Source organism: Thamnophis elegans, chromosome 6 (genome assembly GCF_009769535.1).
Source record: "Thamnophis elegans isolate rThaEle1 chromosome 6, rThaEle1.pri, whole genome shotgun sequence".
In the NCBI taxonomy this organism is placed as follows: domain Eukaryota; kingdom Metazoa; phylum Chordata; class Lepidosauria; order Squamata; family Colubridae; genus Thamnophis; species Thamnophis elegans.
The window spans coordinates 25,939,381-25,955,568 of NC_045546.1; the positions used below are offsets into that span (position 1 = coordinate 25,939,381).

Consider the following 16,188-nt stretch of genomic DNA (forward strand, 5'->3'; position numbering starts at 1 on the left):
CTTTATATGGTTATATTTTATTTCTATAATAAGTCAGAACAACAACAAAAACCTCCATTAAAATACATTTCTCCATGATCAAGTATCATTGGAAGAGTTGCCTGATTAATTCCAGCCTCCACCCATTATTTCTGCTGTGACCTGTCCCACAGAAAGAATTCATAGCTGCAATAAATAAAAGAATACAATACCAAATTTTGTTTATCTGCTATATTATTGTTTCTACATGTAATTTCTAGAGGAAAAGAAAATTAGAGCATATGTTACCAATTTGAGAGTGATTTCATCTGTTAATGGAAATGTATGTTTCTACTCTTTGTTATTCATGCAAAAGAAGATGGCATGAGTTTTCATGCTTCCCTGGAACAAGGTTATAAGAGGATAAAGGCAAACACTGCATCAAATGGCTAGCCTTTTTTAAAGGAACTTAAAAATGTTAATTGATATTTTAATTTCATAATGTTACATAAATATAACTGTAACATATTGCTTTGTAGAGGAAAAACTATGGCCAGCAGATAATTTTTTTTGCCTGCTCTGTTTGTCATCCAGGTGACAGATATTAAAAAGTTACTTTATGTTTATCTAAGGACTTTCAAGTAAGCTTGGACAAGACTGTCTTCAACCATAGGACTATTATTTCTAAAACTGGACACATGACTGACCCCCCCAAAAAGTGATAAATATTCTGTAGTTGCCTTTCAAAGATGCTGTTGTTTTAAGAAGGCAACAGCTTGTTCATGCCTTTGACAGTTCTTGTCTTGTTTAGCCTTCAGGTATGATAATTTTAAAGGCATGGATATGGATTTTCTGTCCTTAGCTTTCTTTAGAACTAGGCAGAGACATTAGAGGAAAAAATCCTGGAACTATAATCCCAGTGACTAAAAATTTCATTTATACATAGTCCATTTATATAGAAGGCTTATTTGAAAATCTGATAATTCTCCACTTTCTGATGTAACCTTTTTTTCTGAGGCAATTGTGATATGAAAGGCACCTTGCCAAGTTTATATAAAAAGTGGGAAGTGATAATACCAATATTCTAGAACTGGTTTTCTTAAAGACTAGATGAGACATGGAACTTTCTTGGGAAATCAAATCAGAAATAAAGGATTTTAAACAGCTGGAATTAGTAGCCACAACAAGCTAGGTAGAATTCTTCTCTGAGTATGATTAGATCTAAATTCAATTTTAATGTTGCATTAAATTTGAGTACAGTAAGTACTGAAGATAAGCGCTGCTGGCTCCTGTGTTATAGACTGTAAAATAATTCATTTTTTTCTTTATTTTAAAAAGGCAGCAAACTATAAACTACTTTATAGTCCCTTGCCTAGATCTAAACCCATGCGTAAACTTCCAATAGCTTTGAATATAATAAATGTAAGTAAAACTAAAACTAATAAGCAAAAATTACCCAAACTTTGACTGAATATATGGTAATAAAGTTATGTCCTCAAAAATAAACATAGCATTCTTTAATGTACGATACAATTCTAATTTTAAAAGCTCACAATTGAGTTCTTTAAATTATAGTTAAACTAGGCAGCTGTAAGCAATTGCTGTCAAGTTTCACGAGCACCAAAAAGCATTTTTTATCAGGAGAGAAGGAATAGGTTCAAATTCATAGTAAAGCTTTCTACTTTCAATGTACTCAAAACTGCATTTTGTAATTTTAGCATTTAATTTTGAAGAGAATAATATTCCTTTCAGCCAATGGTCTCTAGGCGCCTTAAATATATAATGAAATCCAATGTTGTTTCTTATACAAATAAAAACTGAAATTAACTGAGCACATGGTGGGTGGGCAAAGGGGAATACGTGAGATCCTTTCACGAGAAACAGTTCCATTAGTAACTCCAGACAAACATGTTGGGAAAACACTGACTTGCCCTAAGGCATACATTCTGATAAGTACACTTTATTTTAAGTTTTCTAGCATGTCTAATGACAAATAAAACTAAGTGGAAAGAAACAGTCATTGTACCTCATTTATTTTTAGCCAGTGTACCAAATGTAATCAAAGACATATTCATTTCACACACAGCCAATATGCATAAATACTGTTTCAATAGAGTTAGTTTGTATATTTATATTAACTATAACAATATTCATCCTCCATTCATCCTCACTGTCTCATTCTAGCTGTGCAGAGAGAGAGAGAGAGAGACCCAAAAGGACTTTTGATCCTTTTTTACTCTGCTAGGTTAATCTATTTAATCTGATGCCTTTCAACCAAATTTGGTGACATTACAGTGCAATTGCTTATGAGTAGTTTTTAGTGGTTTGGTAAAGGATATAATGTACATAATCCTCTAATCAGGATATCCAGGAAAGAATCCAGGACATAAGAAGGGAGAGGAGCAGACCATCGCTGCCTCCACTGTTTCCATATTATTATATATTATAACTGCGCAATTTTAATTAGAATGTTGAGTGTATGGGAGTTGCTTGGAATTGAATGAATGCCCACTTTTAGTAATTGTTACCTTTGTATTTTATATGTTTTAAATTCTTACGTGGGATTTGTTAGAGTGGATAAATGAGAATGCTTGACTCGGAGGACCTGCTGGGGAAGGCGGGAGGAACTGGGGTGGTTGGGGGGACCATGGACATGGGAGTGGGTCGGAGCATAGCGGTCGTGACAGGGAGAGGCAGATATGGCGGGGACCTTAGGGCTGGCCATTACCGGGGAAGGAGGGTTCGCTACATTACAGAGATCCCTCCTTCCGGCCCTAGGAGTCCCACTCCAAGACCAGATGGCGCGAGTAGTCAGGACCCTGGTCTCAGGCTGTTGTCGCTAAATGCCAGGTCTGTTGTTCACAAAGCTCCCCTCGTCCGGGACTTAATTGTTGACGAGAGGGCAGACCTGGCATGTATTACTGAAACCTGGCTGGGCACAGAAGGAGGAGTCCCCCTTGTAGAGATGTGCCCAGAGGGATTTCAGGTGCTTCATCAGCCGAGAGCCCAGGGAAGGGGTGGCGGTGTGGCTATTGTAATCCGGGAGTCTCTGTTACCTCGTAGGGTCCCTGCTCCGGAGCTTGTCGGGTGTGAGTCTCTGCTGATAAAGTTGGACCTCAAGGGTCAAGTGGGTTTGCTGCTAACGTACCTGCCTCCCAACTGCGTTGCAGCATCCCTCCCCTCGCTCCTCGAGTCAGTAGCCGAGCTGGCAGTTGAGTTCCCCAGGCTTATAGTTCTGGGGGATTTCAACTTGCCATCGCTCGGTGAACGCTCTGAAGGGGCGCAGGAGTTCATGGCTTCCATGACAGCCATGGGCTTGACCCAAGTAATTCGGGGCCCAACCCATGCAGCGGGTCACATGCTCGACCTCGTATTTCTCTCGGAGCAGTGGATGTGTGATCTTGGTCTGAGGGGTAATGAGATCATACCCCTGTCGTGGTCAGACCATTGCCTACTGAGGCTTGACTTCCGGAGGCCAAACCCCCACCGTAGGGAGGAGGAACCGACCAGGTGGTTCCGCCCCAGGCGACTTATGGACCCTTTGAGGTTCCAGACGGAGCTTGGGGTTATTCCTGATACCCTCGCCCACAGTTCGGCGGAGACTCTGGCTGCCGCCTGGTACTCGGCGGCGTCGGAGTCTCTCGACCGGATTGCGCCACTACGGCCCCTCCGGGTCAGTGGATCCCGGAGAGTTCCCTGGTTTACCGAGGAACTCCGGGAGAAGAAACGCCGGAGGAGATGCCTAGAGCACCAGTGGAGGTCCGATAGGTCCGAGGCAAACCGAGCACTCTTAACTACCTGCACCAAGGACTATGTCCGAGCATTAAGAACTGCAAAAAGATCATATATTTCTTCCTTGGTTGCGTCCGCCGAGTCACGCCCAGCCGCCCTGTTCAGGATAACCCGCTCCCTCCTTAATAGGAGGGATGCGGGAGACCCCTTGCAGGGTAGGGCTGAGGATTATGCTCAATTCTTGGCGGACAAAGTAGCTCGGTTTCGATCGGACTTGGACTCCACCGCAGTAGATCCAGCTGAGACACAGGAGGATCATTTGCCACATCAGTTCTGGGTTGAGTTCCAGGAAGTTGCCTCTGGGGATGTGGACAAGGCCATCCGAGCTGTAAGTGCCTCCACTTGTATTCTGGACCCGTGTCCCTCCTGGCTGGTGGCCAACAGCAGGGAGGTGACACATGGCTGGATCCAGGCGGTTGTCACCGCCTCCCTTCGGGAGGGGCACTTCCCCGCCGCGCTCAAAACGGCGGTGGTGAGACCCCTCCTAAAGAAACCATCGTTAGATCCAGCCATCTTAAACAACTTTCGTCCTGTCTCCAACCTTCCCTTTATCGGGAAGGTTGTTGAGAAGGTGGTGGCCTTTCAGCTTCGACGGGCCTTGGAGGAAGCTAGTTATCTTGACCCCTTCCAGTCCGGCTTCAGACCTGGTTACAGCACAGAAACCGCTTTGGTCGCATTGACCGATGATCTCTGGAGGGCCAGAGATGGAGGCTATGCGTCCATCCTGGTTCTCCTTGACCTCTCAGCGGCTTTCGATACCATCGACCATGGTATCCTTCTGCGACGACTGCGGGAGGTGGGAGTGGGAGGCACTGTTTTGCGGTGGTTCTCCTCCTACCTCTCGGACAGGTCGCAGTCGGTGTTAGTAGGGGGGCAGAGATCGTCCCTGAGGCCCCTAACATGTGGAGTACCTCAGGGTTCGGTCCTATCCCCCCTACTATTTAACATATACATGAAACCGCTGGGCGAGATCATTCGGAGGCACGGGATAAAATACCATCAATATGCGGACGATACGCAATTGTATCTGTCCGCCCCGTGCCAACTCAATGAAGCGGTGGACGTGATGAACCGGGGTCTGGATGCCGTTAAGAGCTGGATGAGTGCTAACAAACTGGTGCTCAACCCGGATAAGACCGAGTGGCTGTTGTGTTTCCCCCCCAATAATTTGGCTAATACACCAACGCTTAGGCTGGGGGGTCAAATTTTATACCCCTCAGATAGGGTTCGCAACTTAGGAGTCCTCCTGGATCCACAGCTGACTTTTGACCATCAGCTGTCAGCTGTGACCAGGGGGGCATTTGCCCAGGTTCGCCTGGTCCGCCAGTTGCGGCCCTACCTAGATCGGGGGGCCCTCACAACAGTCACTCGAGCCCTTGTGATCTCTAGACTGGAATACTGCAATGGGCTCTACATGGGGTTGCCCCTGAAGTGCATCCGGCGACTACAGCTAGTCCAAAATGCAGCCGCGCGAGTGATAGTGGGCGCACCTCGGTTCGCCCACGTTACACCTGTCCTCCGCGAGCTGCACTGGCTGCCTGTTGGTCTCCGGGTGCGCTTCAGGATAATGATGACCATCTTTAAAGCACTCCATGGTAGTGGATCTGGGTACTTGAGAGACCGCCTTCTGCCGATTACCTCCCTAAATCGACCAATCAGATCGCACAGACTGGGCCTCCTCCGAATTCCATCTGCCAGTCAATGTCGACTGGCGACCACACGGAGGAGAGCCTTTTCTGTTGCTGCCCCGACCCTATGGAACGAGCTCCCCATGGAGATCCGCACCCTCACCACGATCCAGACCTTCCGCGCAGCCCTCAAGATCTGGCTCTCCCAGCAGGCCTGGGGATAGGCTTCCAATTACCCGCCCGAGTGTTTGATTGTTGAATGAAAGTTGTGTTTTATTATTTTTCTTTTGTTCACAAAGTGTTTGTTTTGACCTTGCACTTCCCCTTCCCTGTGGTTGTAAGCCGCCCTGAGTCCCCTCAGGGAAAAGGGCGGCATATAAATCCCAATAAAACCTAAAACCTAAACCTAAATCATACAATAGATGGCAAGAAAGAAAAGAATTTTTTGCAGAAGATTTAAATAGCTTGCGGCATTTTTAACAGATGAACTCTTTGACAGAAATAGATATTTTTTATCATTGTAGGTCACAGCAGTTGGAGCAAGTGTCTAATGGCTAACTGCTGGATAGGCTAAGTATCTGTATAAATTATTGAATATAAATACCACTATTTAAACAGTGACTTTCTGGTATGAATATACTGTATTTTTCAGAGCATAAGACGCACCCTTTTCCCTCCTAAAAGAGTGTGAAAATGTTGGTGCATCTTATACACCAAATACAGCCACTTTTGTCCTCCCGAAGCCCCGTCCCCGCATCCCATTTAAAAAAAAAAAAAAAAAAAACAGGCCTTTTTTGCAAAAGCTGAGGCATTTTTGCCTTTCCCCAGCCCTGCTGAAGCCTGCAGAGTGCTCCTGGAGGCTGGGGAGGACAAAAACTTTTTTTCGTACTTAGCTCTTCAAAATCTTGCTGTGTCTTATACACCTGTGTGTCTTATAGTCTGAAAAATACAGTATGTAACCAGTGATATTGCACAAAGCCAGCTGGGTGACTTGGACCAGTTACTCTCAGCCCTCGGAAGCAGGCAATGGCAAACCACTTCTGAAAAATGCTGTGAAGAAAACTTGAAACTGACTTGTCCAGTGAATTCTTCCTTGAAGGCACAAATAAATATATTGTAGAATAGTAGAAAGAAAATCGAGTGCTACCCTTGGCCTGATCTAAGAAACTGACTGATCACACTATTGGAAAGAACAATTTGACCTTTTGTCCAGCAACCTGCAAATGTAAAGAAGAAGAGAGAGAAAATAAAGAAAAGAGAAAGTGTTTCCAGAAAGAGAGAAAGAATAAGTGACTCTACACTTACCACATCAACTCACATAGTGGATTCCATCACTGTTCTGCAGTGTTCTCAGCAAAAAAGAGTTACTAAGAATTGAAAATAAGTATTTTTCTGTGTTTAGTAGTTTTATAAAATAGACAAGAATTCTTGTCTGCTTATTCTAACAACCAAGGATTTACAGTAGTTATTGCTTCTTTTTAAAAACAAAACAAAAGCTCTTCTAAGCTGTATGCATTAATGTCAAATTGAAATCAATACTCTTCAGCTCTATTCGCACCGTTTCTGAAGATTTTAATGCTATTTAACAGCTATAAACACAAATAAAAAAGCAATATCTCATATCATTAGTATGAAACAATAACATTTTCAGGCTGCATATGCTATTTACCTAGTGAGCTGTCAATCATGTCTGCTCTAAACAGAATACAATCAAGTTGAGTTTTTATACGAAAAAGCAGTAAGAATTATTCTGCTTCCTTTGTTCAATGGAAGAAAAATAAAACAGAAATACAATAAAGAGGACTTAGTTTGTCTTCACTGACATTTTTTTTAATATGGTATTACCTTACATTTAAAGACATTATCCTGCATATGGTATTTAAATTTGTTGGATTAATACCTAATCGTTTGGCATTCCTTCAGACCAGGAGTTCCTAATCTTTTTGCCATTACAGCTCCCTTTTATGTAATCTTAATGTACACACAATGTACACAAAGGGGACACAGTGGCTAAGACCTGAGCTTGTTGATCAAAAAGGTCAGCAGTTTGGCGGTTGGAATCCCTAGCACCATGTAACGGGGTGAGCTCCCATAACTTGTCCCAGCTTCTGCCAACCTAACCATTCGAAAGCACGTAAAAATGCAAGTAGAAAAATAGGAACCACCTTTGGTGGGAAGGTAACAGTGTTCCGTGCGCCTTTGGCGTTTAGTCATGCTAGCCACATGACCACAGAGATGTCTTCAGACAGCGCTGGCTCTTCAGTTGTGAAATGGAGATGAGCACCGCCCCCTAGAGTTGGGAACGACTAGCACATATGTGCGAGGGGAACCTTTACCTTTACCTTTACCTTACCACTTTCCCTAACGATCCAAAATGAACAATGGAAGCCATATCTTGAATCTTTGGGAAAGGTGGATTTATTATAACAAGATAACTATAATGTTCTTCACACCTGCCCTGAACTCTGTCTGTACTTTCTAAAAAGAAAGACATGTCCCAGTTTGGGAAATCCTCCTTTAAACCTTTTATATAGCAAAAAATGTATTAGGGGCATTTCATCCTTGCTGCTTTAAATGTAAATGTCATATAACATATTGTCAAGCTCCATGTTCTACGTTTACATAGATTGTCGATTTTCCATCAGTTGGACATGCATGAAATAGAAGAAAGAGGGGAATCTGGTCATGCTCAGCAGTATGAATTGCAAAGGAAAGGGCAACAGCAAGACTTCAAAATAGTTTCATCTGGCTCCAAAAATAGGAAATGGCCTTATGCCAAGTTAGACTCTTGGATTGTTTAGTTTGGAATTATTTCCTGCAGTGATTGGCAGTAGCGATTCTGATTTTCAGTATTACAAAGAAAACTCAAGGACTTCACCTAGGCCCTTTAAATTATGTGCTTGGACAATATTCTTCCTGTATAGTGTATAAGATGAAACACTCAGCATGCGACAGTAGTATCTTCAAACACCTAATTAACATAAAAAAGCTCTATTCATGCTTATAAAATTGGAAACAGCAGCAAGTAGTTTTTTTTTTTTTTCTATGAAGGAAATCTTAACTGCCTCAAGAAATAAAAAGCTGATCTGCCATTTGGGGTAACAGTTCATGCACCTGAGGAAGTGAGCTCTATACTATGAAAGCTTGTGACAATATACATTTATTATAATTTAAAACTACCAGAAGTCAGAAGAGACTTATTCCTGTTGTGACAGAAAGTTCCTGTTTATGTGGTGAGATTTTGTTGAAGCATGGTGCTGTTTAATTGTGATGATTACAAGATTATGATAGTTTTGTCCATTTATTTCATGATTACTGGATTGTATTGTTATTAGAGTATTGTTTTAGACACCAAATGGCAAAAAACCCATTCACAATAAATATCAAGTGCACCCTTCTGGAAACCATCAGTTTTTGGCATTCCTTTATGTAGTTTTTCTGAGTGGAGTGATCATCTATCAAATATGTTGATAGTATAATAGATCCTATACTAAGCAGGGAGAGTGAACTAAATTAGTTTTATAATCTTTTCCAACTTTCTTGATATATTAGGCACAGTTTTAACTTGTGAATACAAGGTTATTGATTGGTGATTTAAGATAATAACTTTAATGTTTTATTGTGTGGATACCATATATTTAGTAAAAAGTGGCCATCCCAAGAGACTTTTATCGATTTCTGCTGTGGTTCCCTTTACTTTTAAACATATATGAGTGAAACATTAATGACTGTATTTCAGCGGCATGTATTTGAATTTCAAGATAGACACAAAATTTGCATAGCAATATCAGACTTCACATACTAATTTTGAGAGATTTTCCACATCTTGGCTGTACATTTTAAGACTAAAAAACCTTGAATACCGATTTTCTTTCCTACTCTATCCCCAGATTTTATGGAGGGTGGATATTATCATTATAACTAATTGCATACAGTGAGAGATTTAGTCTGGATTTGGCATTTCTGTCCTTCCCAAATACCTGGGATATGCATTAGTTTTATTAGCAGTTAGACTTATATACTGCTTCATAGGGCTTTCAGCCCTCTCTAAGCGGTTTACAGAGTCAGCATATTGCCCCCAACAATCCGGGTCCTCATTTTACCCACCTCGGAAGGATGGAAGGCTGAGTCAACCCTGAGCCGGTGAGATTTGAACAGCCGAACTGCAGAACTGCAGTCAGCTGAAGTAGCCTGCAGTGCTGCATTTAACCATTGCGCCACTTCGGCTTTATTAAAATCATGAGCTTACTGCTGCAATGCTTGGATGTATTTGAAATTTAGTCTGGGCAATAGTTTGTGTATTGCTGCTCTCTTTTTCCATCATATTCACTTACCTTTTCCATTCCCCACTTTTCTTTACCTAGCCCCTATTTTCTTCTCTTCCCAATGCAGTCATTTCCTTACTAGGGTTTTATTTTTGTTATTGTTTGCTTAGTTATCGTTGCTGTTCTTATTGGAAGAAGGGAAAGGAACATATGCTTGTATTTATGTATTTCTGTGTGACAGTAGTTTGTATGTTCAAATGAGTATACACAGCTGGAGTCACTTAATTTTGTAATGAAATGCCTTGGGTTTTTGTCCCATATTGTCCTTTTTTTGAAATGTAGCTTCTGATAGTATATACTGCAAACACACATGCACACACACAACTATACAAATGTATTTATGGGCTGCACATATTTGTTGGAAGAATATGCAGAATTGTTTGCAGCTGGAGCAGTCAACCATTGCTTGGGGGTGGACAGGGGTTGTTATGCATTGCACAAGATTTTCTATGTATGTTGCATGTATTATTCTGTATTGGAACAAAAAGAGCACTGTTCTGTTCTCCTGAACCCTCCAGAGACTCAGACATACGCTCCTACCTATTTCAGAAATAATGTATTCAGAATGAGCCCCAAATAGTATAGGAAGAAAAAACTAAAAGCATAAGATGAAGGGAGACATCAGCAAACCTTAGACATAGGAAGTTGACAAATATAAGAGATGAAAGAGATTGTTTTTTTTTCTTCAGGTAAGGCAAATTGTTTTCAGAAATAGTTGGAGTGCAGTTCTTGCTCAAGCATAGTTTATTTTTGGAGTATCAGGAATATTTATTCATTAGAGCATTTCCTGCTATCTGTTTCTAAATAACATTGCCTGTACAATTTGATGGTTGTCTGTTTAGAAATCATTGAATTTAATGAGCTTACAGAATGGTAAGTGGACATGGGATTGCAGTATTAGATTCAATTATCATTTAGTGAATGTGATTTGTGGAGATTTTCTTGAAAGCTTTGCATGGAGTTCGATATTTTGTACCAAGAATTTATTGGGTTTTTCAAATGACAGGGAAAAAAGAGATAAATACTTAAATCATGTGGAAAATAACCTAATACATAACCTATTGTACATGTACTATATATTAAGGCATACCTATTTAATGTTTTTACATACATAACTAAGATATGGGTAGGATTCTGGCAGAGGATGGAGTCAAATGGTAAACAAATAAGAAATAACAGAACATGTGTTACAACAATGTACAAACACACCATCTGTAGTCATTGCCCTTTCTTTTGTATTTAATGTTTTTCCTCAGACCTTCTAATTGCAAGTAATACTCTTAGTTTGCAATCTATTGAATGAACAGATGGATTTCAAACTACTGGAAATAGAGATGTATTTTTCCTGATTAGACTGATTCCTTAGTGGCATTGTTCTTTGGTAACAATGAACCATTAGTCATTTATACCATAGTAATCTCCTGTTCATTTCAGTGTGCTCTGTTTTGCTGTATCTTAAGAAAAGGTTGAGTGTAACCAGGTTTTTTGTAGATTTTGTAAGCAGAGCAGGATAGAGGATAGTAAACACAATTGAACATTGCTGTTGCTAGCATAGCTGTTCACAAATCTGCTGCCTTAGAAGTCATGAGGGAATTTCTGTAGATTGTTATAAAACCATGTTATTTTCATTATAAATAGTCAAAACTGAAACTATTTTCCATATCATGACTCTTTAAGGCAGTGTCTCTCAACCAAGGTTGGCTGGGGAATTCTGGGGGTTGAAGTCCAGACGTTTTAAAGTTGCTAGGTTGAGAAACACTGCTTTAAGGGATATCCATTCTATAATGCTGGGTGGGACACAATATCGTGGGCAGAAGGTGAGCAATAATTCCTGTCCTCTTTTTAAAACTGGAAACTTGCATGGCTAGCACTTCATTAATTGCTTCACACATTAGGTCTTTTTCCGACAACATGTCTTCAGCACCAGCACCAAGTCAACTTGTAACTTTCACATGTGCCAGGTTTGGCTGCTGGTTATGATTTTTTTTTAATTGTTACTGTTAGTATAATTTTTGATCTGCAGAAAAAAGTAAGGGAAATTGTTGGGAGAGATAATACTGGAACAATTCAAATTATTAATAATACATGATGTATAACCTCATTATTAATGATTAAGTGAGCAATGAAATAGCATGTTAATCTGAAGAAGACTGAGTAAGGAAATGCTTATGTATTAAGGAAAGTGGCATTAAAACACAATAAAAATTGTATATTTGGCTAATTGGTTTATCTACAAGTAGATAAACAATTAGCTGCATAATTATCTCTATTGTGCTTAGTTAATCTGATGGAAATTATAATTTTTTTTAGTTTTGTATTCTCCACGAATTATATTTTGTTTTTTCTAATTAAGATCCCAGATGCTTATTTTATTAGAGACCCTCATACTTTCCTCCTTACAAAGGACTTCATTAAGGTATATGTTATGCTTAGTGCAGAGAATTCTCACAAGGTCTTAAGCTGCATGTCCTCACAGGTTAACATTTTCACATGCATTTGCAGCTACTTGAAATAGCAACGATTAGTGGAGTAACTGAAGCATGCTTGAAAGAACCAACACTTGTCTACAAAATACTAACACTTGGATGAGTCTGCAGCCTGGGAGAAGAGCACCCAGTGAATTTTCTGGACTTTTTTTCATGGCTGACTTGGGATATGCTTGTATTGTCAAGGAGTGTGTTGACCTATATTTTTGATGCACATTGATTATGACAAGCACTCTGCTTTCCCTGCAGGCCATGGAGGCACAGATACAGAACTTTGGACAGACGCCATCTCAGTTGCTTATCGAGCCACATCCTCCTCGGAGCTCTGCTATGCACCTGGTGAGATAAAACTGCTTGTTAGGGATTTATTTCCTCTGAATCCAAGAATCCTTTATTGGTCATAAATGCCCATTTAAGTAACATTTTCTCTTTATGTGTTCTGACTTCCCTAGAAACTCAAGATTTTCTGTGTGTGTGTTTCTGTGTGCAGGAAATAATAGAATGGTGAAAGAGAGGGAGAACTAGGGTAATTACTAAGTGATTTATCAACTATTTGATTCTTTAAATCAGTTTCTACTATAATAAATATGCTTATGATTAACAATATGTTCTATAATTTGAAAAGCCTATGTTGTTATGGTAGAAACATACCACAGTAGATTATTTCAGACCATTGCTGAAGAAATTATTTCTGTGATCTATGATTGCTGGTTTGGTATCCAAAATAAGGAATTATAGTTAATCTCCTGCTCTCTCTTCAGAGAGGAGATGCTGAATACCTGTTTAAACTCTAATTAGAAGTTAGAACATAATTTCTAATTCATTTTTCTTTATTTATTTCATAGAAATATAAATATATGTATGGAAAGAATTATACTGTATTTCTTTCGGGAACAAAATAGGAACAAAAAAGTTCCTATTTTAAAACTCTAAATTTTGAGAATTATTTATCAATATTTAAGGGAAAGTCCAGCACATTTTTAAATGGTCCTACTTCAGCTGCCATTACATATTAAAGGCACAATTGTTTAGGCAAGACTTTTTCTTGCAATTAATTATTTTTCATTTATTACATTTATATCCCTCTTTTTCCCCAGAAGCAAAAGGCAATGTATGTAGTACTCATTCCTCCCATTTTAATCTCAAATCAACAGTCTACTTAAACAGGTTGTATTGAATAACAGTTCAAATTCACCCTGAGAGTTTCTATAGCTGCAGATAGATGTGAACCTGGGTCCCCATTCATAGTCCAATAGTGGCAAACCAATCACTTTACTTCTGTTCAAAGTTATGATAGATCCCCCAAATGTATTTAAGACTGTATTTGAAGTTCTGATTGTTGGCATGGATACACCCTTGTGGTCATGTGGCCACAGTTTGAGTGGTCAGCAACTACCCTGCATTTATGGCTGCTTGCTGTGTCCCATAGTCATGGAACTGCAATTTACAACATTTTTCCAAAAATCAGTGTTTGCTTTATTTCCCAGCAAAAAATACCATTGTGAACAATGGTTTTGCTTAACAGCCATGGAGTTTGTTTAATGACCACTACATTTGCTTTATGACTCGGTGTTTGTTTAATTACTGCCACAAAAAAGGTCGTAAAGTCAGGTTAGTTCACATGGTGACCCGCTTAACGATCAAAATGACATGACCGTAATTGTGGGCTCAATTATGAACATAAGTTGAGGACTATCTGTATTCTTTAAAATATGGGAAAGAAAATGCTTAAAGCCTTAAGGGACAGCAAAATCATAGCAAGTAAAATATATTCTCATAACACTTCTAGAATATTCTGGAAATCATTTAGATCTGTAATCTATATGCCTTTACCTAAGAAGTACACAGGGAGGGACAGGAGCCCTGTTTTTTTTTAATTTACTGTTTTTCCAAAGAGCAATCATGCAAATCACATCCTACATTATTTTTAAGGATATTGTAAGGATTGAATGGATTGGAAATAAATAACCTTTTAGACTTATTAAATCCATTGACAATTACACTCACATGTGATAACAAATGTTGCATATGTAGCCATTTAATTTTCCCCTTTTGGCAAGATGATAAAAAGAAATTTAAAGCCATTCAGTTGCAAGTGTGAATGGAAGAAAATAATTATGATATGGATAAATAATTGAAATAGAAGATATGGATAAATAATTGAAATAGGCTTGGTTGCTATAATAGATTCCCATTATCAAAAGAGAGCAAGAGAAGTTCTGGAATTTTCAGCATCTTGCCACTTCACTGATTTTTTGCTATGCTAGAGCAATTTAGTAGTTTGGGATTTGGGGACAGAATATTGTGATAGTTCTATGCCTCCTTACAGAAACACCAACAAAGAATGTCAATGGAATCTTTCTGTTCCTCCTATGGCGATCATGCTTTGATGTAACTCAGAGTGCCTTGCTATTCAGTGTCTATGTGAAATTGCTGGTGATGATCATCTGGAAGTGTGGAACCATGATCTCGTCATCATTCTGATTACATTATCATTCTGATTACATCGAGCACTTTGTTTCCAATTGAATCAGGCAGTGTGATTGAAGTATTTGAGGTCTTGATGTAGTGCTAGTACTTTTACATGCAAAAGTGGCAACTCAGTCCATATTTTACAAAGCCAAGGAATAAAATATTCAAAATCTTCAAAGAGTCCATTTTAAAGAGTCCACTTTAATGAATCAAATAGGGTGTGCAGACTCCTAGGTTCTGTTCCTTACCTCTGATTCTTTCATTAAAATTTCTGATTGAGTTCTTTGTGATTTCTGTTTCCTTTATTGTGTTGTGTGATACAGGGCTTGACATTTAGCTTATGAAGTCCTATTACTTCTCCCCATGTCTTCCAACATGTGCTTTAAAATCAGTTGGGATCTCCCAGCTTGTAATTCTACTAATAGATTTGGTTCTCAGTATTGTGGCCAGTAGTAAGATCTTTTCAGTTATGGTGTTTCCTTTCTTTTATGGTGTCTCCTTCTATAGGAAAGTCACTTGCCCTGTGCTGTCTTCTACTAGACAACTGCTGAAGACATGCCTGTTCACTCAAGCATATATAGCATGACAAGTGCTGCATGACTAGATTGATTTTTAGGTTACAGTACACTTCCTCATTCTGTTCCACATCACTAAAAATCACCAGGATAATATTAGAGGACAGGAATGCATTTTATTAAGGAGAGTGTATTCCATGGTTTTGCCATTTCCAGCTTACCTCAGTGTTTCGTCTTACTGTTAATGCTATTACATTTAGTTTTGCTATTGCCTTTTATACAGCTCCTAACTCAATTCCTCCAGTTTATGTTTCTTCAGCTTGTGTATTGTATAAGCCTAATGAATGACTAAACTACTGCTTCTGTTTGACATCTTTACTATATAAACAACTGTAAGCGTTTTAGTGAGATTTTCTATTTGTTAATGTTGGCCGTATCATCACATGTCCTATAATGATAAACTAATGGACATTTGCCATGATTTTTCCATATTTGGCTTACTATAATTCACTAGTAACCAGTTCTCTAATTTTGCTGACTTGTATTTGTAGTGGTAGCTGTATAAATAACATTTTTCTCCTGGATGTGTAAGTACTTCCTGACTCTCTTAACCTTATTTTCCCTTCAGACCTTCTCACTAATTATGTTATTCTTTCTGTTTTCTTCTGTTCTCTTTTCCTTTCTACTCAACAGTGTTTCCTTCCACAGAGCCCACTTATGTTTAAAGATCAGATGCAGCAAGATGTTATAATGGTGCTCAAATTTCCATCAAATTCTCCTGTCACACACGTGGCAGCCAATACACTCCCACACCTTACAATTCCTGCAGTGGTAACTGTGACTTGCAGCCGGCTTTTTGCAGTGAATAGGTGGCACAATACAGTAGGTATGTGTTTCAAGACGGATTTTTGATGAGTTTGTATAGTTTAGGTCGGGCTTGTATTGAACCTTATTACCCAAATAAATGAAAATATTTATTTTCAAAGGAAGGTTTGTAAATAAATCAAGATGT

General features: G+C 39.3%; 1 protein-coding gene across 2 annotated transcripts in view; it reads left to right on the plus strand.

Moving 5' to 3' along the window:
• Positions 1–16,188, plus strand: part of NBEA (neurobeachin) — a 384,945-nt gene that overhangs the window by 352,256 nt on the left and 16,501 nt on the right. Inside the window, exons 50-51 of one of the 2 annotated variants that reach the window (XM_032219812.1) lie at positions 12,439–12,528; positions 15,870–16,062. In XM_032219812.1, the coding sequence (XP_032075703.1) occupies positions 12,439–12,528; positions 15,870–16,062 (283 nt within the window). The remainder of the gene's footprint in view (positions 1–12,438; positions 12,529–15,869; positions 16,063–16,188) is intronic. The other variant, XM_032219813.1, reaches the window with a different exon arrangement.